Source organism: Tachysurus fulvidraco, chromosome 3 (assembly GCF_022655615.1).
Source record: "Tachysurus fulvidraco isolate hzauxx_2018 chromosome 3, HZAU_PFXX_2.0, whole genome shotgun sequence".
In the NCBI taxonomy this organism is placed as follows: Eukaryota; Metazoa; Chordata; class Actinopteri; order Siluriformes; family Bagridae; genus Tachysurus; species Tachysurus fulvidraco.
The window spans coordinates 2,315,321-2,337,820 of record NC_062520.1 but is presented as its reverse complement, the minus strand read 5'-3'; the positions used below and the strand labels follow the sequence as shown (position 1 = coordinate 2,337,820).

Sequence of the window (22,500 nt, the reverse complement as noted above, 5' to 3'; positions counted from 1 at the left end):
CAGCTCTCTCCTGGATCGGGTCTTATCTGATGGAACGCTATCGGTTCGTAGATCCAAATAGGGACCGCTCTGTTTGGTGTACTGCAAGGTTCTGTTTTAGGTCCATTGCTTTTCTCCCTACAGTATATTTGCTATACCTTGGTGCAATTATTCGTAAACATGGTATTATGACACACAGCTATATGTTTCAGCTCAGTCAGATGAAGGACATCAGACAGCTTACTAACTTCCTCCTGCTTATCTCTGACAGACAGAAGTTCTTGTACCAGGACCACAGACAGGCAGAAGTAATCTTTCTGATTACAGAGTAACTCTGGATGGACTTTCTATTACATCATGTGCAGCAGTAAAAGACCTCGGTGTGATTATTGATACCGGTCTCTCATACCGGTCTCTCAATATCTCAATAATGAATCAGGTGGTTCCTAATTTGCTGCTAATTACTAATATTGTTAGTATGACTTATTACTTGGTAACAGTATGTAGTATGTAACAGTAGTATGACTTATTACTTGGTATGTATGTAACAGTAGTATGACTTATTACTTGGTAACAAATAATTTGGTACCAATTATGAATCCTTTGGTTCACATGGTGCCCATAATGGCTCACATATTGTGCAAACTCATACACTTATTCTGAATCATGAATCATTTAGCACATATAATAAATTCTATGGTGTGGTGTCCACCACTCTTGGGGTTGAGTCGTCGTTTTCAATGACAGGAATCAGAAAATCCGAGACTTGATTATAGCAGGATACCAACGTAAACATGACTTAACGATGTCAGTCGATCCGACTTGCAAAGTCAGATCCCCGTAACTCATACTGTGAGTAGTAAAATTAGTTAACAATAATATCATCAGCGAAGTGAAGAAGATTTAAAGGCTTCTTAGAGCAAGACATCAGACGTCCTTAACTTCACTAAATCAGCTGCACGTTAAGGCGGATCGGATTACTATCGACTCCCAGACCATACCATCAAGAGTAGTTTCTGTCTCTGTGTGGGATTCGTCGGATGGAGCGGTGGTGCTGACGGTGCAGAAGGTTGTGGAGATGGAACGAGGCTGCGCGATCACACCTTAGACTTTTCTAAAGGTCTCACACGGAACAAATGGTATTTCGTTCCATATCCTTCACACATGCAGTGGATTTCAGCTCGAGTTCGATAACACACTTCTCCATCAGGTCACAACCGAATTCCAGTCTTACAACATCACTATTTTCCAAAGGGTGGAGTTTTAGTAGTTCCTTTTCCCACTGGTTTCCACAATGCTTTATGACGACAAGTTTGTTTTCATTTTACTGCTGAAATGGGTCACTTTCCAGCTTTTACATAAAGACACCAGCAGAGGGCGAGGTGAGATTCTCACATTCATTCTCACAATTAATGAAGAAATAAACAACCACAGACGAGGGGAAAAGTCCACAGTGAACGAGAGATGACTACAATGAGAGGATGAGAGGACAACAGCGCAGTGCCGAATGTTGATTGTAAATCGATATTCAAACCAAAAATTGACAAATAAAAATGTATTTTGTCCAAAAAATGCCAAGTTTCCAATCGATTCCTATTTAGGTACTGATAAAAATATAATAAAAATCTAATCAACTGGGTATTAATTTTACTTAATAATGTAATGACAGCTTTTATTACACATGTGGAAGCTCTTAAGTGTAGTTTAGCTGCTCTGACTTCATCTGTCTGATATTTCTGATATAAAAGAATCTGAGACGTAATTATAAGAAACAGAAAAGCAAATCATTTCGAATGAACATGTAGTCTCATACAACTGTTCGGAATAAGACTCACGGCGAAACTCTGAGTTCTCCACCATTTGGTTTCTCAGGCAGCAGCTTCATTTCCATAAACTTCATCTGCAGCTCTGATTCCTGCCCTTAAACCTGCTGCTGATTCCTCAACAACCTCAAACTGCAGCTCTGGTGCTTCAACCTCACACTGGTTCACTGATCTCCTTTCCCTTCTCGACCTCACACTGGTTCACTGATCTCCTTCCCTTCTCGACCTCACACTGGTTCACTGATCTCCTTTCCTTCTCGAACCCTCACACTGGTTCACTGATCTCCTTTCCCTTCTCGAACCCTCACACTGGTTCACTGATCTCCTTTCCCTTCTCAACCTCACACTGGTTCACTGATCTCCTTTCCCTTCTCGACCTCACACTGGTTCACTGATCTCCTTTCCCTTCTCAACCTCACACTGGTTCACTGATCTCCTTTCCCTTCTCGACCTCACACTGGTTCACTGATCTCCTTTCCCTTCTCAACCTCACACTGGTTCACTGATCTCCTTTCCCTTCTCAACCTCACACTGGTTCACTGATCTCCTTTCCTTCTCGAACCCTCACACTGGTTCACTGATCTCCTTTCCCTTCTCGACCTCACACTGGTTCACTGATCTCCTTTCCCTTCTCGACCTCACACTGGTTCACTGATCTCCTTTCCCTTCTCGACCTCACACTGGTTCACTGATCTCCTTTCCCTTCTCAACCTCACACTGGTTCACTGATCTCCTTTCCTTCTCGAACCCTCACACTGGTTCACTGATCTCCTTTCCCTTCTCGACCTCACACTGGTTCACTGATCTCCTTTCCCTTCTCGACCTCACACTGGTTCACTGATCTCCTTTCCCTTCTCGACCTCACACTGGTTCACTGATCTCCTTTCCCTTCTCGACCTCACACTGGTTCACTGATCTCCTTTCCCTTCTCGACCTCACACTGGTTCACTGATCTCCTTTCCCTTCTCGACCTCACACTGGTTCACTGATCTCCTTTCCCTTCTCGACCTCACACTGGTTCACTGATCTCCTTTCCCTTCTCGACCTCACACTGCAGCTCTAACATCAAACTCAGAGCTCTCTAGATTCCTAACCCAAAAAAACCCTCCATCTCTATCGGACTGTCAGAGTATCAGACCAGGAGATGGGTCTCTTGGGTCAGATGGTGTACCGGACACCACGAATCATCCATCTTGTATAAATATGTTGTAGCGTGACGTCCTCGATCTGACGATATGGACGGAGCCTTTCCTTCTTCTCTCTCTGTCTCTAACACACACTCAGACCTCTGCTTAGCACAGCTGGTTGAGCTATGTTGGGTTTGGTCCTCCTGTTAGCGCTTAGTGCTGGATTATGTTATTCTGCAGGGATTGGGAGGATGCCCATATTCTACAACAGCCAAAAAATTACACAGCACAGATGAATCCTCTCTCTCTCTCTCTCTCTCTCTCTCTCTCTCTCTCTCTCTCATATGGAATTCTTGCTCCTCCCTCTTTATTTTATCCATCAGCTCTCTATTTTCTTTCTCTTTCTTACCACATTGGTGGAAGAGATGGTGACATTTTCTGGAATGAAATGATCCAAGTGCTCAGTGAGAAAGTTTTTTATTATCGTGGAGGTCATGAGGTTTAAACCATCCAAAAGATTTGTTCATCTCATAAACATGGCTGCACTCTTTTCATCCAGCCAGTTGCCTAGTAACCGCGAGTTCCTTGCCATAACTGATGAGCTGCTTTCGGGGTTTAAAGCAAAAGGTCTCATAAAACTAGTAACGATGCTAGAAGTAAATAAACAAAGTGCTGCATGTCTGTGTGTGTAACTGTGAGGAACACTGATCATCAGTCGCATCAGAAAGAATGCAGTGCATGCGACCTGCAGCTGAGATCACCAGCCTTTACATGCCTGTGACTCCTGACCATCCCGTAGGGACGTGAGCGCTGGAATGTGTGTGTGAGCGTATGAGCCGTGCAGTGATGATGAGAGCAGACTCGGGGCGAGGTAACGGAGTCAGACTTTAAGGATCATGAAGAATTCCACTGTATCGCTTCGTCCAATCAGAGTCAGCGTCAAACGATCGTCCGTAATGACAACGCCCAAACAGCCAGAGAAAAAGCAAAGCAGAGCTTCACATTAAACAGCAACATTAGAACAATAACAATGAGGTATTTTCTTAAAGTTTTATCATCATCATCATCATCATCATCATCATAATATCTGCCACCATCACCACCACCATCATCGCGTCTTCTTACCCAACACCACCTTAGCATTACAATCCTCATCATTATAGCTTTCCTGCTCAACAACCTCATCATCAGAACTTCACCATCAGCCACACCCTGCATCATCCTCATCCTCATCATCCTCACAATCCTCAACCGCCACATTCCCAATATCACATCATCATTCCACTTATCATCATCATCATCATCATTATTGCAATCATCACTGACATCACTATTATCACTAATATCCTTCTTCATCCTCACCATGCTCCTCATCATCCACACACCTTCACCATCTTTATCTCTACCACCATTATCACCCCATTACCATCATCATCATCATCATCATCATCATCATCATCATTATCCATTTAACTCTCATCATGTTCACCAGCACTAACTCCATGACCAATACCATCACCACTATCACCGTCATCTTCGACCTTCCTCTCCTCGCCAGCTTTATCGTCTCAGTCCCCAGGAACACAGTGAGTGGGATGTTCTCCCAGATAAAGTTCTACTACAGGTTCCAGATCAGGTCAATAAAATCCAAACTGTTTAAATACAGATCTTTATCGTTTTTTAGCTTTCATTTATATATTTTATCTTTTATTGGTGGATCTTAAGCACTCTGGCAAACGCAGCATAAATAAACAACCACAGACAAGAGGAATAAATACCAATGAGAGAGAGGATAACAGTGAGAGGATGATGAGAAGGTGTGTGTGTGTGTGTGTGTGTGTGTGTGTGTGTGTGTGTGTGTGTGTAATTGAACCGTCCTGTTGATTTTTATCAGCTCTATACTGGCTGAGGGTCACAGAGACCCAATGAGATTTAAGTGCTGCAGGAAGTCAAAGGTTTTTACCTGCATAACACACACACACACACACACACACACACACACACACACACACACACACGATCTCCAACTGTTCTCACAGCAGCTATTCATATTCTTCTATCAACCTTTATATAGTGCTCTTTCATTCATTATTCAGGTTGGAGCTGTGCTGTAAATACACACTTCACCGAGTCGATGAACCTACTGGTGCAGCTAATGTGTGTGTGTGTGTGTGTGTGTGTGTGTGTGTGTGTGTGTGTGTGTGTGCTGCTGATCATCTCCTTATATCAGGAACTGTAATAACTCAGTATATAGAAGGAATTTTTAACTCACAATACTTTTGAGATGAAGTTTAATTTTCTTCACCTGGACTTCTTGGCCCTTGTGAGTCTTGGAGCCAGTTAGAGCCCAAATTATTGTCTGGGTTAAATGTCCTGGGTTTAATCTATTGTGTTAAATGTACTGGGTTTAAACTATTGTGTTAAATGTCCTGGGTTTAAACTATTGGGTTAAATGTCCTGGGTTTAAACTATTGTGTTAAATGTACTGGGTTTAAACTATTGGGTTAAATGTCCTGGGTTTAAACTATTGGGTTAAATGTCCTGGGTTTAAACTATTGTGTTAAATGTACTGGGTTTAAACTATTGGGTTAAATGTCCTGGGTTTAAACTATTGGGTTAAATGTCCTGGGTTTAAACTATTGGGTTAAATGTCCTGGGTTTAATCTATTGGGTTAAATGTCCTGGGTTTAAATTATTGGGTTAAATGTCCTGGGTTTAATCTATTGGGTTAAATGTCCTGGGTTTAAACTATTGGGTTAAATGTCCTGGGTTTAAACTATTGGGTTAAATGTCCTGGGTTTAATCTATTGGTTTAAATGACCTGGGTTTAAACTATTGGGTTAAATGTCCTGGGTTTAAACTATTGGTTTAAATGACCTGGGTTTAAACTATTGGGTTAAATGTCCTGGGTTTAAACTATTGGTTTAAATGACCTGGGTTTAAACTATTGGTTTAAATGACCTGGGTTTAAACTATTGGGTTAAATGTCCTGGGTTTAAACTATTGGTTTAAATGTCCTGGGTTTAATCTATTGGTTTAAATGACCTGGGTTTAAACTATTGGGTTAAATGTCCTGAACCTGATTTGTTTGGGTTAAAGTTCACAGGCTTCATTGTGGGTTAAAATTCCTAAGTTTTTTTTTAAATCTTGGGCTAAATTTCCAGGGCTTTAATTCTTGGGGTAAATTTGGGGTAAATTCTCCTAGGCATGAGTTCATGGGCTTTAACTCTTGGGTTAACATCAGAACAGAAATGTTCCTGGGTTTGATTTAATTCTTCATGGGTTTTTATCCTAAAGTTAAATTGCTGTGTTTTAATTATTAGGTTTAATTTCTTCAGCTTTAATAAAGTCGAGTTTAAATTATTGAGAATTTATTAGATTAAAGGTGTAAATTATGGATGTTAATAAGTTTATGTTCCAGAGCTAAAGTGCTTTAGGTTAAACTTCCTGAGGGATTAAATATGATCTTTAGGTTGGGTTCTAATGCTAAAATTAGGGTTTCTGTTGGATCACACTAAACACACTGAACACACTGAACACACTGAACACACTAATCACACTAAACACACTGAACACACTAAACACACTCATCACACTCATCACACTGAACACACTCATCACACTAAACACACTAAACACACTCATCACACTGAAAACACTAAACACACTGAACACACTAAACACACTCATCACACTGAACACACTGAACACACTGAACACACTAATCACACTAAACACACTGAACACACTAAACACACTCATCACACTGAACACACTGAACACACTCATCACACTCATCACACTGAACACACTCATCACACTAAACACACTAAACACACTCATCACACTGAATACACTGAACACACTAAACACACTCATCACACTAAACACACTCATCACACTGAACACACTAAACACACTCATCACACTGAAAACACTAAACACACTGAACACACTCATCACACTCATCACACTGAACACACTCATCACACTAAACACACTAAACACACTCATCACACTGAATACACTGAACACACTAAACACACTCATCACACTAAACACACTCATCACACTGAACACACTAAACACACTGAACACACTCATCACACTGAACACACTGAACACACTCAACACACTGAACACACTAATCACACTAAACACACTGAACACACTAAACACACTCATCACACTGAACACACTGAACACACTAAACACACTGAACACACTAAACACACTGAACACACTGAACACACTGAACACACTAAACACACTGAACACACTAAACACACTGAACACACTAAACACACTCATCACACTGAACACACTGAACACACTCATCACACTGAACACACTCATCACACTAAACACACTAAACACACTCATCACACTAAACACACTGAACACACTGAACACACTGAACACACTAAACACACTGAACACACTCATCACACTAAACACACTAAACACACTCATCACACTGAAAACACTAAACACACTGAACACACTCATCACACTGAACACACTGAACACACTCAACACACTGAACACACTAAACACACTCATCACAGTGAACACACTCATCACAGTGAACACACTCATCACACTGAACACACTCAACACACTGAAAACACTAAACACACTGAACACACTCATCACAGTGAACACACTCATCACAGTGAACACACTAAACACACTGAGCACACTAAACACACTAAACACTCATCACAGTGAACACACTAAACACACTCATCACAGTGAACACACTCATCACAGTGAACACACTAAACACACGCATCACACTGAACACACTCATCACAGTGAACACACTAAACACACGCATCACACTGAACACACTAAACACACTGAACACACTAAACACACTGAACACACTAAACACACTCATCACACTGAACACACTCATCACACTGAACACACTCATCACACTGAACACACACACTCATCACACTGAACACACTCATCACACTGAACACACACACTCATCACACTGAACACACTCATCACACTGAACACACACACTCATCACACTGAACACACTAAACACACTCATCACACTGAACACACTCATCACACTGAACACACTCATCACACTGAACACACTCATCACACTAAACACACTGAACACACTCATCACATTGAACACACTCATCACACTGAACACACACTCATCACAGTGAACACACTCATCACACTAAACACACTCAACACATTGAACACACTAAACACACTGAACACACTCATCACACTAAACACACTCATCACACTAAACACACTAAACACACTCATCACACTGAACACACTCATCACACTGAACACACTCATCACACTGAACACACTAAACACACTGAACACACTCATCACACTGATCACACAGAACACACTCATCACACTGATCACACTAAACACACTAAACACACTGATCACACTAAACACACTAAACACACTGATCACACTAAACACACAGAACACACTGAACACACAGAACGCACTGATCACACAGAACACACTAAACACACTCATCACACTGAACACACTAAACACACTGAACACACTAAACACACTGAACACACTCATCACAGTGAACACACTGAACACACTAAACACACTGTGATGAACGGCTCAGCACACACTGACAGACTGACAGACATGACTGGAATGTTCTAGCAAGAAGACATTTTCACTTCATTGTGTTCACACACACACACACACACACACACATATACACACACATATACACACACACACCGCCTGCATATTGATTGCAGCATTCCAAAGACACGACACGTGTGTGTGTGTGTGTGTGTGTGTGTGTGTGTGTGTGTGTGTGTGTGTGTGTGTGTGTGTGTGTTTTTGTATGTGTGTGAGTGTGTGTGTTTGTTTGTGTGTGTGTTTGTGTGTGTGTGAGTGTGTGTGTTTGTTTGTGTGTGTGTGTTATTTGTGGCTGCTGCAGATGAAGACCAGGCACGGTGCCACTGTCACGCTGTGTCGGAATGAGACGAGAGAGGAAAGAGGGACAAACCGCCAAACAATCTCTCATAGAGAAATGTCAGGGTAGAGACAGATGTCAAAAAAGGACAAGAGGAGAGACAACAGAGAAGACGAATCAGACAGTCATGAAAGTGTTCGTTAAACACTGAAACACTTTGACAGGTCTTGGACCCATGAGCATACTGGATTGATCCTTTCTTCAGTACGAGTGTTAACTGTTGCTAAATGCTGAGCTACATTGTTTATAACAATAATATAACTACAAATATTAATCTTTAAGATCACTACATCATTAATTATATGTTTTTTTATATATTTTTTTTATTTTTCAATAATTCTGAAAGTCCGTTGCCCACGACCTCCTACTGCACGGCATGCTGTGAGTTTTCCGGAAAAGTCCACTGCCTCGATGAGCAACCGGGTCAAACACGGGCCACTAAAGAGCACACAGCCATCTGATTGTGCTGCACAGAACCCATGGAATGCAAGACACACACACACACACACACACACACACACACACACACACACACACACACACACACACACACATACACAGAGGAATGTGATGGCCTGATATGAACGTGGCGACTGTGTTGCAGGCCCTGATCAAAGATGGGAAACCATTCTGTAACTAATGGGCTTATTAGTCACAGCGAAGGAGGCGTGGCCTGTGTGTCTGTCAGTCTCAGTAAAGAAGGCGTGGCCTGTGTGTCTGTCAGTCTCAGTAAAGAAGGCGTGGCCTGTGTGTCTATCAGTCTCATTGAAGGAGGCGTGGTCTGTGTGCCCTTCAGTCTCAGTGAAGTAGGCGTGGTCTGTCTGTCTGTCAGTCTCTCTGTAGGAGGTGTGGTCTGTCTGTCTGTCAGTCTCTCTGAAAGAGGCGTGGCCCGTGTGTCTGTCAGTCTCTCTGTAGGAGGCGTGGTCTGTCTGTCTGTCAGTCTCTCTGTAGGAGGTGTGGTCTGTCTGTCTGTCAGTCTCTCTTAAAGAGGCGTGGCCCGTGTGTCTGTCAGTCTCTCTGTAGGAGGCGTGGTCTGTCTGTCTGTCAGTCTCTCTGTAGGAGGCGTGGTCTGTATGTCTGTCAGTCTCTCTGAAAGCAGCTCTGCTAGCCAAAATCAGTTTCACAATCTCTCTCTCTCTCTCTCTCTCTCTCTCTCTCTCTCTCTCTCTCTCTCTCTCTCTTATCAAGCACTGCCAGTGTAAACAGAAAGAGCATGCTGGGATGTTAGGGCTGGGTAGAAACTTACCTCGACTTCCATTGTCTTCATCCTGGAAGAGAGACGAGCAGAGTGAGATTTAAAGACATTTCAGTTCCGGTTAAAAAAAAAAAAAAGAATAAAATCAAAGTGCACTGGGGAGTGTCCAAGTAAACACCACACCCCCAAACACCACACCCCCAAATACTACACCCCCAAACACTACAATTCCACACACTACAAACATGCACACATCACGTATACAAGGATCAGGTAAATTTTTCCTGTGTGTGTGTGTGTGTGTGTGTGTGTGTGTGTGTGTGTGTGTGTGTGTGTGTGTGTGTGTGTGCGCACGCGCACTGTGTGCTGACCGTAAATGAGGAGTGTACAGCAGACTCAGGAGGGTAGACGATGAAGTGACGCAGCGTGAAGCCGAAGCCCTGTGAGGTTCGGTGTAGGTGCAGAGTTTTAGGTCCTGGCCAGGAGAAGAGCTGCTCCACAGGTGCGGAGGACACGAGGGACACGGGGGACACGGGGGACACAGGGGACAGCTCACTCGGACCATCCTTCTTACACTGAGACAAGAAAATGGAAAAAGAAAGAATAAGAAAAACTTTAGGGGAGAAAAAAACAAGGGAAGGAACAACATCGGGCAAATTACACAGATGTTATAATTTATAATTACGTTAACCGATTAAAATATTTACTTTTAAAATTATATTGCAATGAAATCAAATTCGACCTTTAAGTTATATAAATGAGAAAAGTGTGTGTAAAAGTGTGTGTAAAAGTGTGTGTAAAAGTGTGTGTAAAAGTGTGTGTAAAAGCGACTTGCACTCAGCGACCAGAGGAACAAAGTCTCCTGTTTTCAATCGACAAAACTTAAAACTTTCCAAATGTCCCCCATTTCTGTCATGACAACGGCGACTACACAAGAAACACCATGACTCACTTCAGCCATCTTTAAGAGAAGAACCCAGACCCACCCACACACTGACCCAAATCCCCAACACACACACACACACACACACACACACACACACACACACACACACACACACACACACCACAAGTACAGATAACTCTAAACCACCGTTTGACCGCTTGCTAGCGCTTCATATCGACAAAGCTAACTAGTTACACAAGCTGCTTGTAGTGAGCTAATGTATTACAGACAAACTTCAAAACAAACATATGAATGTAAAAGAAAACAAAAAATAAGAAATGTAAGACACATTAAAAGGACATTTTTTTACATTTTTATTTTTTTTGATTAAACATCTCACTTAACACTTTCTGGAGCAACCATTTGCTAGCTGCAGGCCGTAGATGATAACGCTTCACCCTGACGCTCTTTACATCCTTCAGACGTTTCTAAGGAAAAAGAATTTTGAGACTCTTTCTCGACATGGTGGAAAAACTCCTGACATGTCGGTTAGCAGCCGATGCTAATCTATTTATAGCGTGATTACAGTCGTACAGAGTCTTTTACTGGAAATTTACCAACACATCTGAGCGTGAAATGTTAATGTCTTGATAATTCTGGCTGCTTTCTTCCATCACTGTGCTTTTGTACTTTTCCAAAAACACAAATTCACAAATTCCATTTCGATGTGCCGTTGTTTTAACGGCAGTCACGGATATGGCTGGCGGCTTCGGTTGTTGCGATGGCAACAGAATGAAACAAAAAAAAAACTCTGGAGGCATTTATACGGGACTGATTTTTACCAAAACTACCTCTTCTTTTTCCAGCACTGGAACCATAAGGCAGATCTGTGTCATACCTCAAACACACCCCTATTACACACACACACACACACACACACACACACTGTGCCATGGCTGTTAAGCTAATTCGGTGTGTGTCAATCCGCTTCTGTTATCGATTTTCCGTCTTTTTCTAACACACACGTCGATCGATGAGGAACCCGATGAGAGGGAATCGTCCTGACACGTGTCTCTACAGTGACGTGAACAACAGCACGTCATTCTCGATATATCGTTTTATCGATATCGTTGTAATACCGGAATACGAGTGAAGCGCGTGTTATGGTTGTTATGGTTGTTATGGTGAAGTTTTGATGATTACTTAACACTTATGGAAGGAGTCTCCAGTTTCGGTGGTAAAGCTGGAACTTACTGACTGAAATGTTTGTTTCTATAGCAACATGTTATCTCCAGCTGGACTGACTGATTATCTTGTGACCTGGCAGCAGAACAAAGACAAGCTGCACCACTTCGTTCCACCGCTATTTGATTTTTTTTCAGGACGACGATGTCAGTGGGTTTGGAATGTTTTTGCTCGATGAGAGGAACGCTGGGAGACGGGACGAGACGGGACGAGCACAAACCCCGTCACACATCTCGTCCCGTTTCGCTCCGGCTTTTTTTAGGCTGGTATTTAGTTCCGGCCGTCTGTGGTTTGCTCTCGACACTGCAGTCTTTCACCATCTCGCTTCTGCTCACAACAACAGAGCCTCACATTGGCTTATTTTTACCCTCTGTGCCACAGGCCGCTGTGTGAAGGACACTTGTTCATGTGTGTGTGGTAATAGGAGCATTGGAGGAGCATTCCATCATCATCACATTCCACATTTGCCTTTTTCTATAAGGATTTTCCGCACAGTGTGTGTGTGTGTGTGTGTGTGTGTGTGTGTGTGTGAGTATACTTTCTAATGCAGAGATCCTGTGGGGCAACTCCACCACACTGCACCACTTTAAACACACAACTCCACTCATTACTGCCAACTGAGGGATCATTTCTGACCCATTACAGCTCCTACATGACCCACATGATGAAAACTAGAAAAAGGAGGAAAACAAAAAATGTTGTCGTACCACAGAAAAGACTTGTGGTGGAGTTGTGTGTTTAAATTGTTTTAGCTCCTCCCCCAAATCAAGCTTGAAATTCAGGCTTTTCCAAGCCTGAATTTCAAGCTTGATTTGGGGGAGGAGCCAAAACAATTTAAGTGATGTGACATACGGTTAAGTACGGTGACCCATACTCAGAATTCGTTCTCTATGTTTAACCCATCCAAAGTGAACACACACAGCAGTGAACACACACACACGGCAGTGAACACACACACAGCAGTGAACACACACACACAGCAGTGAACACACACCCGGACCAGTGGGCAGCCATTTATGCTGCATTGCCTGGGGAGCAGTTGGGGGGTTCGGTGCTTTGCTCAAGGGCACCTCAGTCGTGGTATTGCCGGCCCGAGACTCGAACCCACAACCTTAGGGTTAGGAGTCAGACTCTCTAACCATTAGGCCACGACTTCAATTGACTTGAATTAAAGGATCAAGGGAGGCGGAGCAAGGACTGTTTAGGCTTTAAGAGATTGACTAACGCTATATAAGGATTGAGGGAAGCGTTGGGTATTTTAGATTAGTGGGAGGAGCTTAGTGGGAGGAGCCCCCTTCATTAGTGGGAGGAGCTTAGCCCCCTTCAAAATATATTAATTTGGGGTTTGGAAGCAGAGCCGAGGTTTTTTAGGGTCTGACATATGAGCTAGATCTATTTAAGTTTTGGGGATTTTGGGTGTTCATCTGTTTACTGTTTGGAAAAGGAGATTAATTTATTTAGAGATTAGTCAGACCTGTTTTAGTGGGAGGGTTCATTCAGGGATTATTCAGGGTTTAAGGTTTTGTGGGTGGAGTTAAGTCTGTTTAAGGTAGTACTCGGATTTGGGGGAGGAGTTAGCAGATGTAGGACCATGCAGAGATTTGAGAAGGTAGATGTAGGTAATCCTAATTAAGGTAATATTTTTATTTATTTATTTTATTTAATATTTTAAATTGGGGGAGGGGCAAAGCTAATTAAAGTGATATTTTTAAGAGTGTTCTTTGGGACCATCTTTCAGTCAGCACATCTTTATAACTGTTTGACCTCCACCCAGTTGTGTAGTTCCTCTATTTCCCACAGTACAATAAAAAAGGGAAACAATAAATGAATTTTGAGGACAATACACACCTACGCTGGTTTCACTGGGCCTGAGAGAAAAGTGGGTCAGACAGGCAGCGTCTCCACAATGCTGTACAGTGTGTGTGTGTGTGTGTGTGTGTGTGTTTGTGTGTGTGTGTGTGTGTGTTTGTGTGTGTGTGTGTGTGTGTGTGAATGGTTGTGCTGAGGAGGAATGCTGTTTGCTCGGAGTGTATTCATTAATAAAATATAAAAGCAGACCTTTACACACTTTTCCAAAGTGCATCAAACACACAGACTTCAAAGCAGCCACAAGACACAGATGAGCTTTTGAACTGGAAAGTGCTTTGACCCCACAGGTGCTTCACTTCAATCATCAGCTGACCTTTACCACCACTGACCGGGCAACAACACACTGCTGCTTAGTGTGTGTGTGTGTGTGTGTGAGTGTGTGTGTGTCTCATTTCTACTACTCATACTGTTGGCTTTGAGTTTGAAGCTTAAGTTGCTCCACAGAATATTTGGGCTCTTGCCCTAGTCTGAGGTTTCACAGCATGAGAGTGATCATTAATGCAGTCACCATTTTTCCACATAGACACACTTCAGTGTTATAATATTATTCAGGTATTCAGGAATATTTTATCCCAGGTAGGTGATCAGTCAGTGAGTCAGTCAGAAAGGTAATGTTCAACACGATGCTCCATCACCATGATACACTCCAGGTGAGGTTCAGTTCAGTTCTGAGTTTGTCAGAGTGCACAATCAGGTAAAACATTTCAACAGGAGGAATTTATGTGATACACTGAACAATGATTCAAGTAATATTCTCTTTCACCAACACACTCTCATCAACATCTGGAGCTCCTGTATAACAATAAACCCTACACACTTCACTTAACCCTACAGACGAAACCCTAAACATTTCACTTAACCCTACGGACTAAACCCTACACACTTCACTTAACCCTACAGACGAAACCCTACACACTTTATTAATTAATTAATTCATTCATTCATTCATTCATCTTCTACCGCTTATCCGAACTTCTCGGGTCACGGGGAGCCTGTGCCTATCTCAGGCGTCATCGGGCATCGAGGCAGGATACACCCTGGACGGAGTGCCAACCCATCACAGGGCACACACACTCTCTCATTCACTCACGCAATCACACACTATGGACAATTTCCCAGAGATGCCAATCAACCTACCATGCATGTCTTTGGACCGGGGAGGAAACCGGAGTACCCGGAGGAAACCCCCGAGGCACGGGGAGAACATGCAAACTCCACACACATAAGGCGGAGGCGGGAATCGAACCCCGACCCTGGCGGTGTGAGGCGAACGTGCTACCCACTAAGCCACCGTGCCCCCCTACACTTTATTAAACCATACACAATTCACTTAACCCTAAAGACTAAACCCTGCACACTTTACTTAACCCTACAGACTAAACCCTGCACACTTGACTAAACCATACATGCTACACTTTACAAACCCTACAGAATAAACCCTAAAAGCTAAACCCTACACACAACACTATACACTTAACCCCACAGACTGAACCCTTTACACTAAACTATACACACTAAATGCTACTAAATAAACCCTAAAGTTTAAACCCTACATGCTAACCTGCGACAGGTTATGGCTGTGGAATAAGCTAGCAGCAGCAGCGATCCTTGTAGGGAGAAAACCACTGTGTCTCTGAGCAGAGATCATGACCGTTGTCTACTCGGACTGGAGTGAACATCATGTGTAGGTCACTCTGGATGATATCATCTCCAAAAGCAATAAATGTAGTGAAGCATTTGAACATGTAATGATTGGTTTTTGGTGAATATGATGACGCACACAAGAAGAAAATTACAGCTAAAGAGCAAATAATAGGCAGAAGACTGAGACATGCAGGCAGAGAGAACAGGACAATCTTTACTGCTCATAATATTTTATAACAAATCTAAAAAAAAATTAAATGTCTTTCAAAATAATTCTAAAAATTCTATGTAATTTCAAAGCGGCCTAGGGACAACTCTCCAATCGTCTCTCCAATCGTCTCTCCACACCTCTCCACTCATCTCCACAAGTCTCTCCACACGTCTCCAAACATCTCTCCACTCCTCTCCACAAATGTCTCCACACATCTCTCCAAACATCTCTCCACACCTCTCCACACCTCTCCACACGTCTCCACACCTCTCCAAACATCTCTCCACACCTCTCCACACGTCTCCACACCTCTCCAAACATCTCTCCACACCTCTCCACACGTCTCCACACCTCTCCAAACATCTCTCCACACCTCTCTACAAATGTCTCCACACATCTCTCCAAACATCTCTCCACACCTCTCCACTCATCTCTCCACACGTCTCCACACATCTCTCCACACATCTCTCCACACGTCTCCAAACATCTCTCCACACCTCTCTACAAATGTCTCCAAACATCTCTCCAAACATCTCTCCACACCTCTCCACTCATCTCTCCACACGTCTCCACACATCTCTCCACACGTCTCCACACGTCTCCAAACATCTCTCCACACCTCTCCAAACATCTCTCCACACCTCTCTACAAATGTCTCCACACATCTCTCCAAACATCTCTCCACACCTCTCCACTCATCTCTCCACACGTCTCCACACATCTCTCCACACATCTCTCCACACGTCTCCAAACATCTCTCCACACCTCTCCACTCATCTCTCCACACGTCTCCACACATCTCTCCACACGTCTCCACACGTCTCCAAACATCTCTCCACACCTCTCCAAACATCTCTCCACACCTCTCTACAAATGTCTCCACACATCTCTCCAAACATCTCTCCACACCTCTCCACTCATCTCTCCACACGTCTCCACACATCTCTCCACACATCTCTCCACACGTCTCCAAACATCTCTCCACACCTCTCCACTCATCTCTCCACACGTCTCCACACATCTCTCCACACGTCTCCACACGTCTCCAAACATCTCTCCACACCTCTCCAAACATCTCTCCACACCTCTCTACAAATGTCTCCACACATCTCTCCAAACATCTCTCCACACCTCTCCACTCATCTCTCCACACGTCTCCACACGTCTCCAGACATCTCTCCACACATCTCTCCACACGTCTCCACACGTCTCCACACATGTCTCCACGCCTCTCCACAAATGTCTCCACGCATGTCTCCACATGTCTCTCCACACATCAAGAATTACAAATATTCATGAAACCAAAAGCAAAAAAAAGACAACAAATGATGATTAAAGAGGATTTTAATCATCACACACACACACACACACACACACACACACACACACACACACACACACACACACACACACACACACACACACACACACACAGGCCTGGTGAATTGAGGGCTTGGTTTTCTGTATGTAAGAGTGGTGGTAAAAAAAAAACTTGCAAATCTGCCAAAACATCTGTCCAAGTCTCTGGTGTTGAAACTAGACTCTGTTTAAGACAGCAACTCTGAGTCACAACAACCTCCGCTTTTCTTTTTTTTTCTTTCTTTTTCTCTTTTCTCAACAAAAAGTTTGGTTGTGTTGCTCTTCAAATGTGTGTAAGAGAGAGAGAGCGAGAGAGAGAGAGAGAGAGAGAGAGAGAGAGAGAGAGAGAGAGAGAGAGAGTTTTGTGTTGTAGAGTTGAGCAGACTAGACAGACAGACAGACACACAGACAGACACACAGACAAGCAGACACACAGACAGACAGACAAACAGACAGACAGACACACAGACAAGCAGACACACAGAAAGACAGACAGACAGACAGACAGACAGACAGACAGACAGACAGACACACAGACAAGCAGACACACAGACAGACAGACAGACACACACACAGACAGACAGACAGACACACACAGACAGACAGACACACAGACAGACAGACACACACAGACAGACAGACAGACAGACAGACACCCAGACAGACAGACAGACAGACAGACACACAGACAGACAGACACACAGACAGACACACACAGACAGACAGACACATAGACAGACACACAGACAGACACACAGACAGACACACAGACAGACACACACAGACAGACAGACACATAGACAGACACACAGACAGACACACAGACAGACACACAGACAGACACACAGACAGACACACAGAGAGACACACACAGACAGACAGACAGACAGACAGACAGACAGACAGACACACAGACAGACACACAGACAAGCAGACACACAGACAGACAGACAGACACACACACAGACAGACAGACAGACACACACAGACAGACAGACACACAGACAGACAGACACACACAGACAGACAGACACCCAGACAGACAGACAGACAGACAGACAGACAGACACACAGACAGACAGACACACAGACAGACAGACACACAGACAGACACACACAGACAGACAGACACATAGACAGACACACAGACAGACACACAGACAGACACACAGACAGACAGACACACAGACAGACACACACAGACAGACAGACACATAGACAGACACACAGACAGACACACAGACAGACACACAGAGAGACACACACAGACAGACAGACAGACAGACAGACAGACAGACAGACAGACAGACACAGACAGACAGACAGACACACAGACAGACACACAGACAGACACACAGAGAGACACACACAGACAGACAGACAGACAGACAGACAGACACAGACAGACAGACAGACACACAGACAGACAGACACACAGAGAGACACACACAGACAGACAGACAGACAGACAGACAGACAGACAGACAGACAGACACACAGACAGACACACAGAGAGACACACACAGACAGACAGACAGACAGACAGACAGACAGACACACAGACAGACACACAGAGAGACACACACACACAGACAGACAGACAGACAGACAGACAGACAGACAGACAGACAGACAGACATTTATAACTTTTGTCAGAGCTGATGTCCTCATCCAGAGCAATATACAAAAGTGATTTGAAGACTCCATTAATGAAAACATCAACACTGGTTCAGTAGGTTCACAGACTTAGGTTACCAACCACCAGTGTGTTTAGATGGATGGATGGATGGATAGATATATAGATAGAAAATGTGTGAGAGAAGATAATGCCCACACTAACTTGAGTCATTCAAAATATATATGTGTGTGTGTGTGTGTGTGTGTGTGTGTGTGTGTGTGTGTGTGTGTGTGTGTGTGTGTAATAGTGAAATAATCTCCCCTGGAAACTGGGCTGGTGTTTTCCCCGTTGATTGTAAACAAGGCCGGAGTGTAAGCACATGGTCCCTCTGAATGGGCCTCAATTGGCCAGTGGGTGTTTCCCTCAGCACTCGTTCATCTTCATCTTTCTCCCCTCTCTCTCTCTCTCTGTCTCTCTTTCTCTCCCTTGCTCTCTCTCTCTCTCTCTCTCTCTCTCTCTCTCTCTCTCTCTCTCTCTCTCTCTCTCTCATACACACATACACACACAAACAAACACACACATACTCTTGTATTGGTCAAAACACTGTATAATAAAAGGAAACAGAGTTACGGAGAAACATTCTGTTCCAGCCCAACACATCCCTGGTCCCGACTCCCAGCCCCTGAACGGTAGAGCATACACCATCATCACTCCTTCTCACATCTCATTCAAAAAAACGTTCAACCTCCTTCGTTCTAGGGGAAGTTACAGGATACAGCTTGTTGTCCAGCACCAGCCTGACAACTTTAGCATTGATTATTATCCCAGAACAGCACCACACATGCTGCTTTACTTTATTCTTTATTACATTCTCCTATTATCGAGCCTGAACGTACAGCTGAATTACTGAACATCCCACACGATTCCTTCCTGGAATGAGAACAGAAAATCCACCCACATCTGAAGAGACCACACTTGATGGAGTCTCGGTCCTGCATGGTTCCACTTTCTGCAGTTCTGAGTGATAAAGCCATCATAAAGCAGCATATTAGGATGTATTGTGTAACGGATTAACAGGTGTCACAGGTGTATTATGAGCACCTATAGCAGGTGTATTATGAGCATCTATAGCAGGTGTATTATGAGCACCTATAGCAGGTGTATTATGAGCACCTATAGCAGGTGTATTATGAGCACCTATAGCAGGTGTATTATGAGCATCTATAGCAGGTGTATTATGAGCACCTGTAGCAGGTGTATTATGAGCGCCTATAGCAGGTGTATTATGAGCACCTATAGCAGGTGTATTATGAGCACCTATAGCAGGTGTATTATGAGCATCTATAGCAGGTGTATTATGAGCATCTATAGCAGGTGTATTATGAGCACCTATAGCAGGTGTATTATGAGCACCTATAGCAGGTGTATTATGAGCACCTATAGCAGGTGTATTATGAGCACCTGTAGCAGGTATATTTAGAGCACCTATAGCAGGTGTATTATGAGCAACTATAGCATGTGTATTATGAGCACCTATAGCAGGTGTATTATGAGCATCTATAGCAGGTGTATTATGAGCACCTGTAGCAGGTATATTTAGAGCACCTATAGCAGGTGTATTATGGGCACCTATAGCAGGTGTATTATGAGCACCTGTAGCAGGTATATTTAGAGCACCTATAGCAAGTGTATTATGAGCACCTATAGGAGGTGTATTATGAGAACCTGTAGCAGGTATATTATGAGCACCTATAGCAGGTGTATTATGAGCACCTATAGCAGGTGTATTATGAGCACCTGTAGCAGGTGTATTATGAGCACCTATAGCAGGTGTATTATGAGCATCTATAGCAGGTGCATTATGAGCACCTATAGCAGGTGTATTATGAGCATCTATAGCAGGTGTATTATGAGCACCTATAGCATTTGTATTATGAGCACCTATAGCAGGTGTATTATGAGCACCTATAGCAGGTGTATTATGAGCACCTGTAGCAGGTGTATTATGAGCACCTATAGCAGGTGTATTATGAGCACCTGTAGCAGGTATATTTAGAGGACCTATAGCAGGTGTATTATGGGCACCTATAGCAGGTGTATTATGAGCACCTATAGCAGGTGTATTATGAGCACTTATAGCAGGTGTATAATGAGCACCTATAGCAGGTGTATTATGAGTAACGGATTAACTGATGCTGAGAGAATAAATAATAACTGAAACCAGACAGAGGATAAGTGTAGTGAAAGGGGTGAAGCTCAGACTGCTGAGAGGTTCGGGTGTTTGTGTGAAGCGATTAACTTACAGCATGGTTTTGTGGTTGCCAGATGATGCCGTCTCACTCAGGAGGTTAAAAACACACCTCTGAAAGGGATCCAGCAGTGTGGACAAAACCGGTCCTGTCCTACGCTACACAATCAGCCAGGAATGTTTTCTTTATTCTGGGTTGCTTCACTTTGTGGAAGTTCATTTAGAGAGAATCTCTCAGCTGCCTGAGCGCTGGGTTTGTGCAAGAACACATTCTTCACCACACAGGACGGCAAGGGAAAATTCCAGAAGGAATAACTGCTGAGACTCACACAGGACTCACACGTTCTCGCTAACAGCTAGAAATGAGCTCACTGAACGAAACAAGTGCTCAGACAAAAACAAAACACTGACGTGTCTTCATCAAGGAATACGACTGTGTGCTCTACTTGTACTATAAAAGATGGACACATGGAGCGAAAAACAGCCAGATGGACAGTGAGCACGTCAGACAGACGGACGGACAGGCAGATAAAGGGATATATGGGTGGACAGACAGGCAGATGAAGATACAGACAGAGAGACAAAGACACTTAGAAAGAAATATAGATAGATAGACAAAGGGAAGGTCCGAAAGTCTGAAAGTGAAAGACAGAAGAACAGACATACAGAAAGAGGGACAGACACAGAGACAGACAGGCAGACCAAGGGACAGACAGACAGAGGGACAGGCTAACAGACAGACAGACAAATGGAAAAACAGACAGACAGATCGGTGAAGTGATAGAAGGACAGATTAGTTAAGAGACACAGACAGAGAAACAAACAGACAAAAGACCTGACAAAGACAAGCACACACATGCAGAAAAGCTGGCAGATAGATAGATAGATAGATAGATAGATAGATAGATAGATAGATAGACAGACAGACAGACAGACAGACAGACAGACAGACAGATAGATAGATAGATAGATAGATAGATAGATAGATAGATAGATAGATAGATAGATAGATAGATAGATCGTGGAACAAGAAGACAGATGAGGAGCAGGCAGACAGATAGATAGATAGATAGATAGATAGATAGATAGATAGATAGATAGATAGATAGATAGATAGATAGATAGATAGATAGATAGATAGACAGACAGACAGACAGACAGACAGACAGACAGACAGACAGACAGATAGATAGATAGATAGATAGATAGATAGATAGATAGATAGATAGATAGATAGATAGATAGATAGATCATGGAACAAGAAGACAGATGAGGAGCAGGCAGACCGATAG

General features: G+C 43.3%; 1 protein-coding gene across 4 annotated transcripts in view; it reads right to left on the bottom strand.

The window, feature by feature from the left end:
- Positions 1-22,500, bottom strand: part of LOC113649732 (rho GTPase-activating protein 21-like) — a 91,481-nt gene that overhangs the window by 32,075 nt on the left and 36,906 nt on the right. For all 4 annotated transcript variants that reach the window (XM_047811185.1, XM_047811187.1, XM_047811183.1 and 1 more), the window contains 2 exons: positions 10,500-10,703; positions 10,180-10,201 (listed from right to left, as the gene is read on the bottom strand). In XM_047811185.1, coding sequence (XP_047667141.1) covers positions 10,180-10,201; positions 10,500-10,703 — 226 coding nt within the window. The remainder of the gene's footprint in view (positions 1-10,179; positions 10,202-10,499; positions 10,704-22,500) is intronic.